The sequence below is a fragment of the Fundulus heteroclitus genome, chromosome 4 (genome assembly GCF_011125445.2).
Source record: "Fundulus heteroclitus isolate FHET01 chromosome 4, MU-UCD_Fhet_4.1, whole genome shotgun sequence".
In the NCBI taxonomy this organism is placed as follows: domain Eukaryota; kingdom Metazoa; phylum Chordata; class Actinopteri; order Cyprinodontiformes; family Fundulidae; genus Fundulus; species Fundulus heteroclitus.
In genome coordinates this window covers 38,203,167-38,219,439 of record NC_046364.1, presented here as the reverse complement: position 1 = coordinate 38,219,439, position 16,273 = coordinate 38,203,167, and the positions used below count along the sequence as shown (strand labels likewise).

The window sequence follows — 16,273 nt, the reverse complement described above, 5'->3', positions numbered from 1 at the left end:
TACTTTACTTAGCCATTAAGAATACATTAATAATCTGTAAACTCACTGTTCTCAAGCTATCGGATACAAGGGCTGCTTTCTGCATGGTTGACCATCAGGTCTTACAGAACAAGTTACAAAACCAGTTTGGCCTTTTTGACATTGTATTAAACTACTTTAGATCATTATCAGCTAAACTTCCATACTTTGTTGCGCTCAGCGTGTTTCCCATTTCATAGAGTCCCTCAAGGCTCTGTACTTGACAATTAGCTTTTAAATATTCTATGTTCATGCTCTGGCAGATGTAACAGAGAAACATAACATTTGTTTCTATCAGTGTGCAGATGATGTGAAACTAGCTTTACCTCTACCTGCAGATGTTGCCAGGTCTGTTAGGTATTTGTTTTTTGTTTTTTTATATTTTTTATTAGGAAAATTTCATTTAAAAATATGTGCGACTATATACAGTGAGTAAAAAAGAAAGGAAAAAAAGAAGAAAATCCAAACTCAAAAAGTAATATTTTATTAAAATTACAAAGAGAAAACCAAAATCCTACATATGATACCAAAATATTTCCTTTTTTTTTTCATGTATGTAATAATAATAGTAAAAATAAATAATAATGGCAATGATAGTAAAAATAAACAATAATAATAATAATAATAATAATAATAATAATAATAATAATAATCCAGCATATGACACCAAAATATTTCCTTTTTTCAATTATGTAATAATAATAATAATAGTAAAAATAAATAATAAAGGTAATAGGAAAAAATAAACAATAAAAATAATAATTCTTATTATTATTACAATAATAATAATTATTATTAATATTATTAGTATTTCAATGCATATTTAGAAACTGTTCAATAAATCATATTTTAGACAGGCCAATTTTCAACATACTGGCATTCTTTGAGAGATCCACAAATGTCCTGACAAAGCTATTTACTGATATTTTGAGATTGTCTTGCAACGATTTTGAAGAAGTCCATAAAACAGCTTCCAACGGTCCAGTGATTTGTCTTTGTAAAGTCTGTAATTCCTGAAGATGTATATGAAGTGTCTGGCGATGGAGAGGATTATATTACTCAAAGGATGTAGATGATTGTTTTGTTGTTCTGCTTTCCAGTCCCACTCCTCTTCTTCTTTCCTCATGTCCCCATGGAAGCTCTCCATGGTGTGTCCAATCCTCTCCCAGAAGCAGGAGAAGCTTGGGCAGTGGAGGAACAGGTGCTCTAAAGTTTCAGGGTCTGAAAGACACACTGTACAATCTCTGCCATCTTTTTCTTTCTTAATTTGGTGCAAGATGATGCCCATAAAAATCCTCCTATTTGCTTGATGGGACAGATGACAGAAACATGTGAATGTGTTGAATTTGTTACAAAGTCAAAAGTGAGATATTTATTGTTTGAAATGTGATATATAAAAAAGTTACTCTGTGGTATTTAAGTATGCTTTGGGGTCAGAAACCTTGGAGTCACAGTGACCTTTACAATGAGCTTACTTTTAAGTGCCACGTCGGTAATCTAGCATTTATAACCATTGCAATATCGCCAAGGTTTGAAATGTGCTTTGTAAAACTGAGAGTAAAAAAAAAAAAAAAACACTCCCCAGGAAGAGTGCACATTCAAAAATCCTTCCATTGGTTTCATATAGCTTTGTAAACTGATAAATACAAATGTTTTTGACCCAAAACTTAGTGATATTATTACCAGGTATTTTCCACCTACATCAATGAATGTATGCAATGGTAATCTGCTGGTGCTACCCAAGATTGAATATTTTTTTTTTTAGAAATCCCTCAAAGCTGTTAACTGTTTCAACATAAAAAAATAATGAATAAAAACTGAAGGTTTCTTTATTGTTTTATAGATTTCAATTAGTTTTACATTTTTCTGCTTATATCTTCTTCATTATGCTTGTAAAAAAAGTATGAAAAAAATAATTTTTTTTTTTTTCTGTCTTTTAGCTAATTGCAATTTGCTCGTTTAATTCTCGTTCATTTGAATCATTGACTTTTCCCCCTTTAAAATATTTTAAAACACGACTGCATTATTTGATTGAATTTGACTTTGTAAAGTGCATTGAGATGACGTGTTGTGAATTGGTGCTATATAAATAAAACTGAATTGATGACGTCTGACCAGCTGCCATACACACATGGGCAAATTATCATTTGTATTTTTAGACATAATTTTACTGTTATACTCACTGATCGATCAAAACTTATGGAAATTCCTCTGACAATCATACAATATATTAGAAAAAACAGTCAGTGAACGAGAGGTTCCTTTTGAATGTTCTATTTGGCTCATTTTGAAAATATATTGTTAAAAGATTATGGTTTTACATTAACCATTTTCAGCAAAGGAAAGGCAGTACCTTGCTTTTACTGTTGGTCAGTAGACCGTAGTCCCTCTTTAGCCTTATCATTAAGCAACTTCGCTTCTCCATTTGTTGTGGTAAGCAAAACACCCGGGTGGATTGTGATGCACATTTCTGTGGAAATGAGTCACCAACTCCAGAGAACAGCAATGAGGAAGTAATTTCTTAACCCTGAACAGACCGGACTGTGTTATAACTGGTTGTTTCCCTCACACAAGTCAGTTTAAGTGACTGTTTTGTTTCTTCAAAAGGCTCGTTGTTTAGCCTTTTAAACAATTTTAATATGCTGACATTTATTTAAGGAACAAGCAGAGCACAGAACATGACATCTGACAGAAACACATTACCTTACTCTGCTTTATTGAAATATTTACAAAAAAAAAAAAAAAAAAAAACATACAACAAGATAGATCACAAAAAAAGCAAAAACAATTCAAAACTAAAAATAAAGCCACTTTTAAAAATATTCTTGGACCAGAAAATAAAGAAATGTTATTTTTTTTTCAACAGTTGTAATACTCTTTAGTTAATCTTATTTCAATCTCCTCCAAATGCTATTCAGCCAAAGAGGACATGAAATACGTGATGATACTATTTAGCAGCGAGAGAGGGGTTGGAAAAGAAAAGAAAAATCAGTTATGCTGTAAACACCTTAGCCAATTTCTGCTGCTCTTAAAAAAAATGACATGGATCAGAGCCAACAGCTAGCTGTGCTACAAAAACTGGTTCTTAAAGGGGGGCGGCTTTGCTGCAGCTTCCACATCCTCAAGTATAAACTCTTAAAGCAGAGTTAGTGAACTACACACATTTATAGTCATTATCAATCACCACTGGGAAAGACATCTCAGTAGACATTGTGGGAAAAGAGGGTATCTGAATCACAGAAGGACATTGACCGGTCCAATTATTGAAACCTGGAATCCGGCAGTGCTGAGGGATCTTGTTGACGCTCTCGTCTTGATTCACATTCACACGTTGATGATGATCCCTGCTTTGCTTTTCTGAAATCGGAACATCTGGCTCCACCACTTTGCTTGGACATGGATTGTAGTCGTCTATAATTACAGCACAGCGGTCTGACCCTGAAGGCGCCCAGCTTGAGAGTGTGAGCATCGCCTTTACTGAGTCGGCAGACCATTCACCAGATCTGTCAAAGCCGGCCCCCAATTTGGACTCAAGCCCACAGGAGGCGGATGTGATGTTGCCACTGGAGGTGGAAGACAAACTGGCCGTTTCTGCATAAGAGGATCTTTTGGGTTGTACTTTGCATGGCTGATAAGACATGTCTACTTGCATTGCCGGTGAAACAGCTTTCTGTGCAGACAACAGAAAAGCGGATACATCTTGGTTAGTGCAGTTCACCGTGTTGCTTTTGCATGAAAGGGGTAAATTATCTTGCTGGTTGAACGTAGGGTTGTGCTCCGTAGTCTCAATCGGGGAGCTGGGAGCAGACCTAAAATAGCTAGGATTGACTATGCCAGACGATCCAGAACTTGTTTCGTTTGCAATGAGACTGGACCCATGGTGATCCCGGTGAACAGGAGGAAAGTCGTGTTGTGGGCCAGGCCCGAGGATGGGATTTGGGAAGAAGGCTTTTAAGGCTTCACAGACAGCTTTTTCAGTGATAGCCTTTATGTCAGGAGGTTCTGTCTGGCCATAACAAGGAACTGAAGAACCTGTGTTGATTCCACTGCTGTTCTGACCCATAATGGCATCTGCTCTCATCTGTTTAAGTATCTTCAACCTAAACACATAGAAAGGGTTACTCAAACTGTCAATGTAATCTCCCAAAAAAAAAAAAAAAAAATCTTTCTAAAGATCTTTCCCATACATACATTTGGTCTTCGTGGCTTGGAAGGGGTTCTTTGACCTGGACAAATGAAGTGGCGATCTGCTTAGGGTTTAAAATCTGAAAGCAGAAATGGTATTAAATCAGAAACCACTGTATTAGAAAGGAAAATCTACTTTAAAACTCATATATGCAGGAAACTTCAAAGGTAGTCCGTAATATTTATTCCAATGAATTACCTGAGTTAAAACCATGGTATGTTATTCATTCTAACTGCAACTTCACTTAATGCTGCAGGGTGAATTACTTGCAAAGCAAGAATGTGCACATCTTTATTTTGTGAACCCCTGAATTGTGTGCCACCAGGCACAAACTTGTAACAGACAAGCATGCATCTGTGTTGCAGCCGGGACGGCACGGCGTTGGTAAAGAAACAACCCGACCAGGGAACTCAGAGTAACCCAATGCCAGTATCAAGTTATATCAAGGTTTTAAAACTAAAATCTTCCTCTGTACAGTTTAAATCTTGTTGCATGGAGAATATAAGGACACACCTTTGCCCTCCTCCACTTTGTGCTGCTCACTGCCAATTAGCTTGCTAATTGTAGACCGATTATAGTTTTTCCATTCCTCACAGCAAAAGCAAATCAGGCGGTTTCTAAATATTTCCAGTCACAAATGTCGAGTGGCACGTCTACTGCAGGGTCTAGCCAAGCAGATAGCCTGACTAATGAAACAGCTGCTAACCATTTGTTTTTCTATAGAAAGCAAAACAGCAAAAGGTAAAACATTTTATGCAGTAACCACCTTAAAACTACAGTTAAATTATAACCTAATGTAAATAAATGCTAGATACCATTATCATGATTGTAAAAAAACAACAAAAAAAACAGGTGTAATATTCGGATAGCAGCAGTAGAAATAATTGCTTATGTTCTAAATGTGACTATATAATGTTAGATATTTTCCCTTTAAATTCTCGCGTACAGACCATTGGGCTATCACGTTTTTTTTTAAATCCACGTGTGTCTAACACCAGCCCAACCCTAGCCATGACACAGACAATGAAACATGTGTGAGAAAGGAGAATTTTTTTGGATTAATCATCCAGACCTTTTCTGTATAAAGGTCACGGACGATAATTTCAAATGTTTTCTGTCCATTTAACTAAAATAAAAGAGCCCAAACTTGAGTCTCACCTCTGGCGTCCTGGTGGGCACAACAAGCTTTTTCGGTTCTGAATAACTGTCCCACCACTTCCTTTTCACCCTACAAAATACAGAAGAACAAATAAATGCGGGCTTAAATTCGATTAGGATACTCAGCTAACAAGTGACTGTGACGAGCATAGAGGCACAAGTCAACTATTGGGTTAACAACATGGCTCACCTTACTACGCAGCTGTAAACTGAGACAAACAAGATGATTCCAAATGCGCTAATGGCAATGATGATTCCTAAAATCCAATAGCTTTTGGAGGGAGCTGAGAAGTGACAATTGAGAAGTGGTTAGAGTGAGAAACCCCAGTTTGTACACCAGCAGAGACTTTAAGGCCCATGTTTATGGCTCACATATCACCAGCGACCATGATTCTGATGATAATCAAAACTGTGCTTTAAAGTTACAGTTTACGGTATTCAATACCAGCTTCTTGTACACGTCTCTTTAAACACCCATAGAACCACAGTGCTGTACACAGAATTAATCCAACAGCAGCCAGATGACACAATAATAAACAGATAATAAAACCAGTTGGGGCTGCAGACAGCCATTATTTTTAAGTAATCAATTAATCTAGCGGGTTTTTTTAAATTAATCTATCCCCTTTTTAATAAAACGGCAAAGTTTAGTCTACTGTTAAAACGGGCCTTAGCGCAGAAAAGTTAAGGAGACACCTGCTTCATGTAAATTTGATCACATAAGACGTACGGGTTTTGAATTCACACTCTTGGCTTCTGTCGCTGAACATCTGACTCCAGTCCGTGTAGCTCCTCACGCTGACCACGTACGCCGTACCTGGCTCCAAATCTTGACCATTTATGTCAAAGCTCTGCAGTCCCTCAACTGTAGCTGGTCTGATGTTTCCATAAACCTGGTTTGGAGAAGAACGTGTTTTACACACAAAATAATTATGTGGTTATGAATAATCCAACGCCTGTAATTAAATACCAAGCACAATGGACTTAGAATTGAATACCAATTATTGGGGCTTTGTTCCTACCTTCCCTTGCTCTCCTTTTTTGGAAACAGTCACTTCAGCGGTCAGTGTGCCAACAAAATATGGCCCCATGTTTGTCTTCCAGTTGACAGTAAAGATCCCTTCATATTCTTTCACCGAGACAATTGTAGGAGTTTTGGGCTTAACTGTAAACGACAGAGAAAACAGGCGTCAGCTTTCTGCTTTCAGTCTCTGCGCGGCTGAACATTAAAGCTTCGGAAAATTACATACAGCTTTCCCAGAGGTCGAGCGTTTTTGTGTCCACTTTTTGGCTTCCGTTGAAGGTTTCTACAGTGTAAGTTTCCCCCGCGACAGGAAAGATTTTCACAGAGCAGCAACACAACTCACTGTTACACCGCTTCAAGGAGCAGTTGTATTCACTGCGAAGCACAAAATGGGAAAAACAAGCTCACGCATATGCGCGTAAAAGTAATAACCTGGAAATCTTACACAAACAACTCACCCGTAGCCTTGGTCATTCCGGATGTTCACCGCGTATTTCGAGCACTGTTTCGCCGACAGCTGGCATGATATCTTCTCATAGTCGTTGGTACAATTGAGAACTGCGCGAAACGTTGAATTAAAAAGGTTGATTTGTACTTTATTTCCCTAAATGTGTTACCTATCAGCTCTGTCTGTAGGCACATACATACCAACGCCAGCTCGCGCAGCCGCAAAGTATCCCAAGAAAAGAAGCAGCTGGAAAGAAGCCATACTTTCTCCCAAACGAGGCCAAAAGTAAAAGTCGAAAAGTACAACATTAAAAATGAGAAAGAAAGAAAAAAAAAACTTTCCAGTATTTTACGGCAACTTCTTAACCAAAACGCGAAGTTCCATGGTGTTCTTTGTCGAGAGAAAACATCCGTGAACGCAGTTGCCAGAAGTGCGCAGTTTCTGTTCTGGCGAGACTTCCTGACTGCGGGTGGAAAACTGTTCCTGGATGTGTTGCGGCACGCACACAGAGGAAGAGCGTCCCGCCACTCCCGTTTTGTCTGAAGAGCAGACAGAGAGATAGAGCATGGTCGAGTATTAAACGACTACCCTCCTACTTCAGCCGCGGTTTTACAACGAAATAAGGAAATATCTCCAAAAAAAAAAAAAAAAGGAGTGCAATTGCATTATAGAAGCAGTGGCGGCACCAGATAATTATGAGTTATGGGGCAATTGGGCAAATTCCAGTGAAATTCGACGCAGCAAATAGGTTACTAGCAATATATACATGAAGGATTTACTGATCCAGCCTATAATTGGTAAAAAAAATGTGAATACTGACTACTAACTAACTGCTTTTAATTATTCAACAAATATGAACAAGCGGCAACTAAGTTCAAACAAACCACAGAAAACATCTTTACCAGAGTGGAAAATATGATAGAACATCGTCCTGGACCTTCCTTAGACCCTCATCTTTTGTTTTGGTATTCATATTTCCGTTACTAATGCTGCATAAATATAAGGGTATCTGTATTTTATTTTGAATAAAACTGTGTCTTTGTTTTATTTGTTTATAGAATATTACACATATTGTTTTAAAAATAGAGGAATTCATTAATTTGTGATAGTTCTTTCTTTGCACTTGTGATCAATTGCTATGGTTCATTTCTTTTTATTACTGCACCTTTGAACAACCCAGAGCTGTATGTTTTGAAACAGGACAGCAAATGTGGTAGAGAAGCGGGAGGCTCACTTTTGAACTTACTGTGTAGATGTGTTGTATTATTTCAGTTTATTGCGCAAAATATTTTTCTGTCAGCAGAAAATTGGACTAGCAGCCAGAATGAAAAGTAATGTAGTGATCTAAATCACCTTTTAATGTTTTTAGCTACCCCAGGAATAGATGCATTGGATTTCATCGAACCATTTAATACACCATATACTTTTTTTTTACATCTTGATGCAAAGCTAGAAGCTCCCAGAAAGGATTGCTATTGTTTTCTATCATAGCCAGAGCTGTTAGGTCTACCCATATCAGGAGTCCCTCTATTCTGTTCCTCAGAGGACCCTGCTAATGCTTATTACTTCCACCTAATACTTGCTGAGTGAATATAAAAAATAATAGTTTTTATTGTCATCTTGTAACCATAATGATTTTTTTAAATACTTTTCTATAAGTGATTAGCCGTAATTTACAATCAGCCCATTCTGGATCAGCATTCAGATTTTACTGATAACTTCAGACTGAGTTACGCCACCACTTTTATGTGCGCACAGACGCACCCAGGCTCCACAGCCGCTCTGAATTGAGCTGTGTCTATTTACTGCAGCCCCGTTCGACTAACGAGCGCGGCATGCTGACAGACCGAGACTGAATGTTCATCCATGTCGCACAATTGTGCATGGATTGACAGCGCGTAATTACGCAGCTGCGGTGCCGCGTCTACGCAAATAATCATTTTTTCCCCTGCTTTTTTTTTTGTTGTTGACACATTGTCAGTTTATGGTTGAACGGGTAAGTAAAATAAAGCAGTCTATTTTGTCAGAGTAACGCACAGTTTGTAATCCGACTAATCAAAATTGCACCAGAAGCCCATGCACCCCAACTCGCAGCCGTTGTATAGAAGTGGCAGCCCCAGCAATTTTCAAAACAAGAATGCTTTTTTTCTACCCATCTTTGGCGCAGATCCAGAGCCAGTTTGATAGACACAAGAGCACATTCAGCAGGCGTGATAGCCATGCTTTGATCTGACTTTGGATCAGATAAACAATCAACATACATATTCTCCCATTAACTTATATCTTATTCTAATGCCTAGTCTTTTATTTGGTAACCAAACGGCTCCATGGTGATGCAGTTGGTTTGAGCCCTGGTGGGGTGTCTTTCTACATGAAGTTCAGCATGTTCTCCCTCTGCAGGTGTGGGCTTTCTCTGGGTACTCCAACAGTCCACAACTGTTAAATCATCTGTCTAAATTGCCCTTTAGACATCAGTGTGTGTGTGTGCATAGTAGATTGTGTGTCTGTCGATGGTCTTGTGCAGTCCAGAGTTGACGACAGGAATCATTTCAACTTGGTCTTATCTTCACTTCCAGTTTTCACTGAATTCCTCAACTCAACAAAGAAATGGTTCCCACCCTGAAGGTGGGAAGGTTTTAACTAGTCTGCCAGTACTGAAGGTCTTTGTGACCTGTGGCAGGACAGACTTCTGGACACGACTGCCAGACTAAAAAGGTTAAATAGTTTCATAACATTTTGATAAGTTGGAAAGCAGGTCAGAGGATTTCGATATTTCCATTCATGTAAATTAAACGAACATCCAGGCGAGTGACGACAGCAGTGGACAGAGTTTGTATTCAACAACAATCCAGCTAATGCAAATGCAAGATGTCAACCAATCTATCAAACTTTATGTTCAGAGCACATTTGATAGTCAGGTGTAAAACTAAATGTTTCATAGGAGGTTAAAGATGGAAGGTCACACTTTTAAGCATTACAGTGGCACACCTTAAAACTGATCAAAACAAGTAAACACACACATAAAACAATTATAGTGACAATTATAAATGATTAGGAAAAGTGAGAAAAAATCTATCAAATATGAGGAACTGGGGCAATGCTGTCATGTAGATTTGCAAGAAAACACGGGAGATGCATTTACATTTTTAAATGATAAAATAAATACTTTAATGCTAAATCCCCACACAGTAAACATGCAAAAACAAACAGAATGCAATGGAATCCGGAATAGTAATGAACAACGCTCTGTGTTATTCCAGTATGACAGCACTTGCCATTATTATTAATGACTGAAACAGCAATAAAAATAACAGATAATAGAAATGTATGTAACATTGAGAAAAAAAATACATAAACCAAAAAGGGATGATAAACAAGTATAAACCTCAGCCCAGACTGAATAGTTTTGTCAGGTTTTTCTTGTTTGTCTTTCTTTTCATCCAATCTCTCCCCTGCCCTTAGATCTTCAGGAAGCTGACGGCTGTAAATAGGAGAAGAAACCTCATGTCAGTCATGTATTTGTTTATTTGCACACTAAAGGCATTTCTGTAAACATGCCCCAGTTGTAGTCTCTGGGGCAAGTGCCATGAGCTCTGCAATAATTAAAATATAGTACTTACAATACATTAAACATGCAATAAATTAAATAAAAAATTAAATTTCAGGGCAAATGATAACACAATTGACCCATCCTTCAACCTTAATTAAAAATTTCTTTCAAAACAAAGATCTGATAAATTGGGCGGACTAAGACCATTGAGAGGTTTTAATGGCTAGAGTGACTTAAAATCAACTCTACAATGGACAGGTAGCCAGAGCAGAGAATTTAAGATTGGTGAACTCGCCTCCTGATCCCTGACAGCATTCTTGGAGATTAAAGATGAAGTAGCTGCAGTGGAGCTATGGTTTGTTGTCTTTTATTTATGAAGATCATGAAGCAGAGCGTTGTAAAAATCTATACTACAAGTTATACAAGTAAAGTCTTTATTCTGGCTTTATTCTTCAGATGAGTAAAATGTATTTTTTGTGATGTTTGTGAAAGTTGATCTCAAGGATTCATTGCCAATATTTAGCATCGGCCTTTGGGTTTCTCTCACTGACTGTGTGGGCCAATAACTAAACATTTTGTTGTGGTTTGATAGAGCAGGCGGATATGTGACCTCGTGTGTTGTACTTCTGAATTTCACTGGAAGTAATGCATAAGAAGTGTGTGTTGTTTCTTAGCACTTTTCAATTACTGGCAGAGTGTTTAAGGAAGACGTTGGTGCTGCAGTGTTTACTTTGTTACATCATCTGACAGGTTAACCGCATACTGCTGGCAAGTCTCAGTCTAGAAATGCACCAATGTTATTTTACCTAGGAGATAATATTTCAACACATTTTCGGTCCTACCAACATATTTAGTCCAGCAAATAACAAAGCTATACATATTACCGCCATTGCGATTACAGATGCTGCTTAGAATTGTTAGTTTGGATTTGTTCCTCTCAGACGTAGTGTCTCGTTGAAATAGAGAAGAAAGTTTATGCAAAATAGAGCTGCAAAACAGCTCGGCAACAACTTCATGAAATCATAGAACTGATCATTTTAGTTATTTTCAATCAAAATTATTTTTAAACACTTATCATATTTTATTTATTATCTGTCATGGTAAATATTCTATCAGTTCAAAAACACATTTTCTGAATGTTACTATAAGTAAATCACACACAGAACAACAAAAACTCAACATGATTACTGAAAGAAAGAAAAAAAAAGTAATGTATTATGGTCTGTGGGGTTGTAGTGAGACCAACCTGCAGACAAGCAGGCAGCCCGGTGAACTGAATTATTTAATTACCGAAAAGCAAAACTTACAGAGCAGACACAAGGCATATGAGGCATGTAAAAACAAGGGCAAACACAAAGGCAGGCAAGGCACGAACAGAAGAAATCCAGCGATAAGACAAATACAACAAGAGTTTAAGTAGTGGGGAAAACAGGTGACTTGAGCTGTAACAGGCTAACCCACCTGCGGTCCTCATAATCTGTATACACCCCACGTTCTCCGGGTCAAAATGGAGGCTTCACTAAACCCTCAGTATGCAGCAGTGTGATTTAATTTAAAAAAACAAATCTATTTTGCCTGAAAGAACAACTTTCCATTCACCACAAATTGAGTGAATGCCTGAATTTTCCCTCTTCACAGCAGAAGGGCTGCATTTTTTTCAAGAGATACCAAACGCTTCTATGACACTGTTTAGTGGATTATTTTTGTTGGGGGTGAGCAATATTTCTACAGTATTTCTGTAGGCTAAAGTAGTAGAAATGTGCAGCAAGTAGATTTTAATGCATTTGTATTCATCTCATAAAGTAATTTTTGTGCTACTGAATCATAACAGCAGCACAAAAACAAAAACAACATCTTAAGATATCTCCCCCTCAGCTGAATCAGAGTTGTCTTGCTGGTTATTTGAAAAAAATATATCTTTTCTAGAACCTGTTCAACAGTGAAACGCACGCTCTTGGCTGCAGCAGAGAGGGTTCAGCGAACTGTCATCTGCAGCACCTTTATAGGCTCTGAGCAGCATCAAAGACTAGCAATATTGTTACATTTAGATCATGAAATTCATTTCCAGACACCCTCCTCTATAAATCTATGACTCTGGCATAATCAAAAATAAATCTAGAAATAAAAACAGAAATAAATACATGCTCAATAAATATATAAGCATAACATAAATACTCCAAAATACAGCAAATAAATAAATGTATGCATCAAATAAGTTATTTAATGAGACATAAATGTAAATATCTCTTTTAATTATCATATTTATTTCCATTTTTAATATTTACCTAATTTATTGATTTTTCATTATAATTGTCAACTTTATTTATTAATTGCTTTTGTTTTACATTTTTTTTTTATTTCTGTCTGTTTTTTAATATTTTTTGTCGGCTTATTACCCCATTTATTTCTTCATCCCTATTTATTTATGCCTCTTTTTTTCCATTTCTGTATGCATTTCTGCCTCATTGTGCACAGCCGAGGTGCACCCCTCAGTTGTTCAACTTTCTTTTGTCGCAAACCCGCGTGTGCACGTGTACGAGTTTCACGTGCACACGCACAAATTTTGCCGGTCACTTAGCTGGAGGAAGACAGGCAACTGTGGCCTCATTGTCCAAGTTCCATAGGAAATTAATGGAGAGGGAGCGATGTCGCTCCCCGTGTGTCGAACCCATTACAACAGAGGACACGGCTCCATTCACTGCAGCAGCAGAGTCAAGCGCAGGATATGCAGAGCCTGGTGCATCCTGTGGTGCACAGCAGGTGATGCGGGACAAACTAGGCTGAAGTTAGTGGTAAAATCTGAATGTTGCCTCATATTTGCCTAATTCTAAGTTAAAGCTCATTTCTTATACATCAGCAAGACGTGAGTTGGAGGTTTAGTCTTTCAACATTCAATATTGAGTAACACAATTTCAACATGCCATTATAATTTAAATAAAATAGAAACTAATCCTCCACCTCACATCTTGCTGGATGAATAAGAAATTAAACCAACGTGATCGTCCTCATATCAGGCAAAATGGTGTTATATGGTGTGCGATACCACTGGAGAGCAATATAGTGCCATTTTCTGTTGTAACTCACCAACTTGTCTGAGTTTGTCTGACAAGCTCCAGCCCGAAGCTGCTCCCAGCACAGGGGCTGTAGTTTCTGTCAGGTGAACAAGTTGGCACAACACCTGCGTCTATGTAAACCGCTTAATAATTAAACTAATTAGGAGATATTTACATTTATGTCCCGTTGTATAATTTATTTAACTGCTTATATTTATGTATTTGCTGTATTTTTTCGGTATTTGTTTTATGCTTATATATTTATGGAGCATGCATATTTTTCTGTACTTATTTCTAAATTTATTTTTTATGTCAGAGTCAGTCTTCTATATAATGCCACCCCCTTCGCTGCCAAATCCTGGCAGTGTACAGGCCATGCATTCTGCAGGAGAAGACCACATGTCATGACATGTTTTTGTGCGCTTTAGCAAAATCTTAGACAGAACTAAAGCATTTTCTCATCTTTGCAGTGTGTAATGGACTATGTGATTGGGATTTCAGTGCAAAAGGACTGTCGGGTCAAATGATCCAAAGATAATAACTTTTTTTGCACAGCTTGATTGGTAAATGTGAATAAAAGGTAACATTTTACTGTTTCCAATGCTGGGGTAGGTCTAGAAAAATGAATCAAATTTCAAGTTGAAAACATATCATTAAGGGTTTCTGCTTTTAAACTCCAGTTTGGGCCTTTTTGACCCGAAGGCAACAGGAGGGTCACCTGAATGAGCTAGATTGCAAGGTGGCAGAATGTGTTAAACAGGAGGAGAAAGCCTAAAAACATGAATGAAACTGAAAGAAAATACAAGAGAAGCCAAATTTCCAACAAACACGGAAACCCAATACAAAAAAAACTCCAAAAGTCCTCAACATCATGACAAAACAATGTTGTAAATTATACGGACATTTGTCACTAACACAATAGCTGATGTTGAAGGCCCAACACATTAATAAGATTTAGAATCAGTTTAGCTGATGCATAGTAGTTAAGATAACTGTGCAAAAAAAGAAAAACCTTTATCTGTGTTCAGTCTAATGCAACTCTATAATGTATGTTTCTATTTTTTAACCACATTTCAATATTTAAAGGCACCAAAAATACATATGCTTAAATAAATAAATATATTAATATGTAAATTCCTCTATTTTTAAAATATTCCTCTATTTTTAAAATATGTGTCCTGGTTTCCTTAAACATACCCGACTGAATTACATCTATGACAAACAGGTAATTGCTCATTCACTGTTCACTTCTCTGAACCACAGGTAAAAAACTCCAATACCTGATAAATTTACAATAAAAAAATTATTTTTATATCTGGTTATTTTAATTTAAATCTGATAAAATTAATAACAGGTCAGAAAAGACATCCTATATATTAACATAGAGGTAGGAATTTCTGCTTTTTTACGATTGTTGATCTTCTGGCTTTGGCCTGTAAAGTTTCTCAGGCTGACCACAGAAGCTGCATACAGCCTCATTTATTAGGCAACACTTTTCAGAGAACTGCAGTCTGTTGACATCATGAATGCTTTCACAACTGAGGCTGTTTTCCTTCCACTTATGCACAAAATGTCTACTATAAAAATACAAAATTTACAAATTATTTTCCCATGACATTGCACTTAATAGTCTGCTACCAGAGATATCTTGCACTTTTGTAAAATGTAAAAAAAAAAAAAGAAGCTGAAGGAGAAGAGTGTGTTGCCAACTTTCCTATAAAAGTAAAACCCAAAGCGGATACTGTATTCAAAAAGACTATGCGTTTCCAAAAATGTAAAGCACCTTACCAGCTCAATGTAATCCTGCTCCATAGCTACACAGTTTGCATTTGACTGAATCTCACTGATAGTTTTCCTTGGAAAGGATTACAACATTCAAGGGAAGAGTGTTTCACCGCTCCCATTATTCCATTAAAAAAAAACAAATAGAAGGGGCTGTCTCTGCTCAGAGATCCTCCCCCTTCAACTAACAGCATTTATTCAGTGGGTTGGGGGACCACTAAATGGAAAGTGAGGCTTAAAATGCAAAGTTAGAAGGGAATGAGTGAGATGGAAACGCTGCCTCTTACCCGATGGCCACTGGCGATGGACACCAGCCCCACTGGTACCACTCAAGTCATCAAGTCCACAGCACTGGTCCCAACATGCCAAAAATGATGTACCAAGCTGACTGTTCTTACAAATAATGAAATGAAAAGTGAATTTTGTCTGTAGTCAGGTTAGTGTTGCCACAGCAGGCACAATGGTTATCAGCTAAAAGGCCAATATATTTGAGGGGTTAAAACTTATGCAAAGCAATGTGCCGATATGTGGGACACATACCTGTGTTTGTTTTGAATTTTAAAAATGACTCATCCTAAAAAAGGCTCACGGCTAATGACTTCCCTGGTTGTGGTTCCCTCCGTTCTTTCATCAGCTCTGACGAACTTGCCTATACTGCTAAAGAAAAGCCTTTCCACAGCCTGATGTTGCCACCATCATGTTTTGTTTGTTAGTTTTCTGTATCGCACAGTTTTTCCTTTCTGCCAAGTGGTTTAATTTTGGTGTGGTGGGCCCCAAGCACCTTCTTCCACATCTTTGCTGTGTCCTCTGTGCAGCTTGCCCAGAGGTACATTGACATGTGGCCAGGAGAAGCTGAAATTGAACCTACAACCTTCTGACTGCCTGACAACTACTCAACCCATCTTCACCCATACTAATATAACAGTATGTTATTTTTTAGCTTTAGTACAAATAGCATACTTACAGCATACCACGCTTGAACTGACCACAGTTCAAGCGTGGTATGAAGTTGTTACCCTGGCCAGCCAGACTCAGTTTCGCTTTCGCTTTGCTC

The 16,273-nt window shown here is 37.6% G+C and overlaps 1 protein-coding gene across 1 annotated transcript; it reads right to left on the bottom strand.

The window, feature by feature from the left end:
• Positions 1-2,637: 2,637 nt before the first annotated feature.
• On the bottom strand, positions 2,638-7,387 carry LOC105929986. Its single transcript, XM_036136516.1, has 9 exons — positions 7,035-7,387; positions 6,845-6,944; positions 6,613-6,761; positions 6,385-6,527; positions 6,093-6,255; positions 5,553-5,646; positions 5,363-5,432; positions 4,210-4,283; positions 2,638-4,118 (listed from the first exon to the last, which is right to left on the bottom strand). The coding sequence occupies exons 1-9, from the start codon at positions 7,093-7,095 to the stop codon at positions 3,173-3,175; spliced, it is 1,800 nt and encodes a 599-aa protein (XP_035992409.1). The 5' UTR covers positions 7,096-7,387; the 3' UTR covers positions 2,638-3,172.
• Between the last annotated feature and the right edge of the window lie 8,886 nt (positions 7,388-16,273).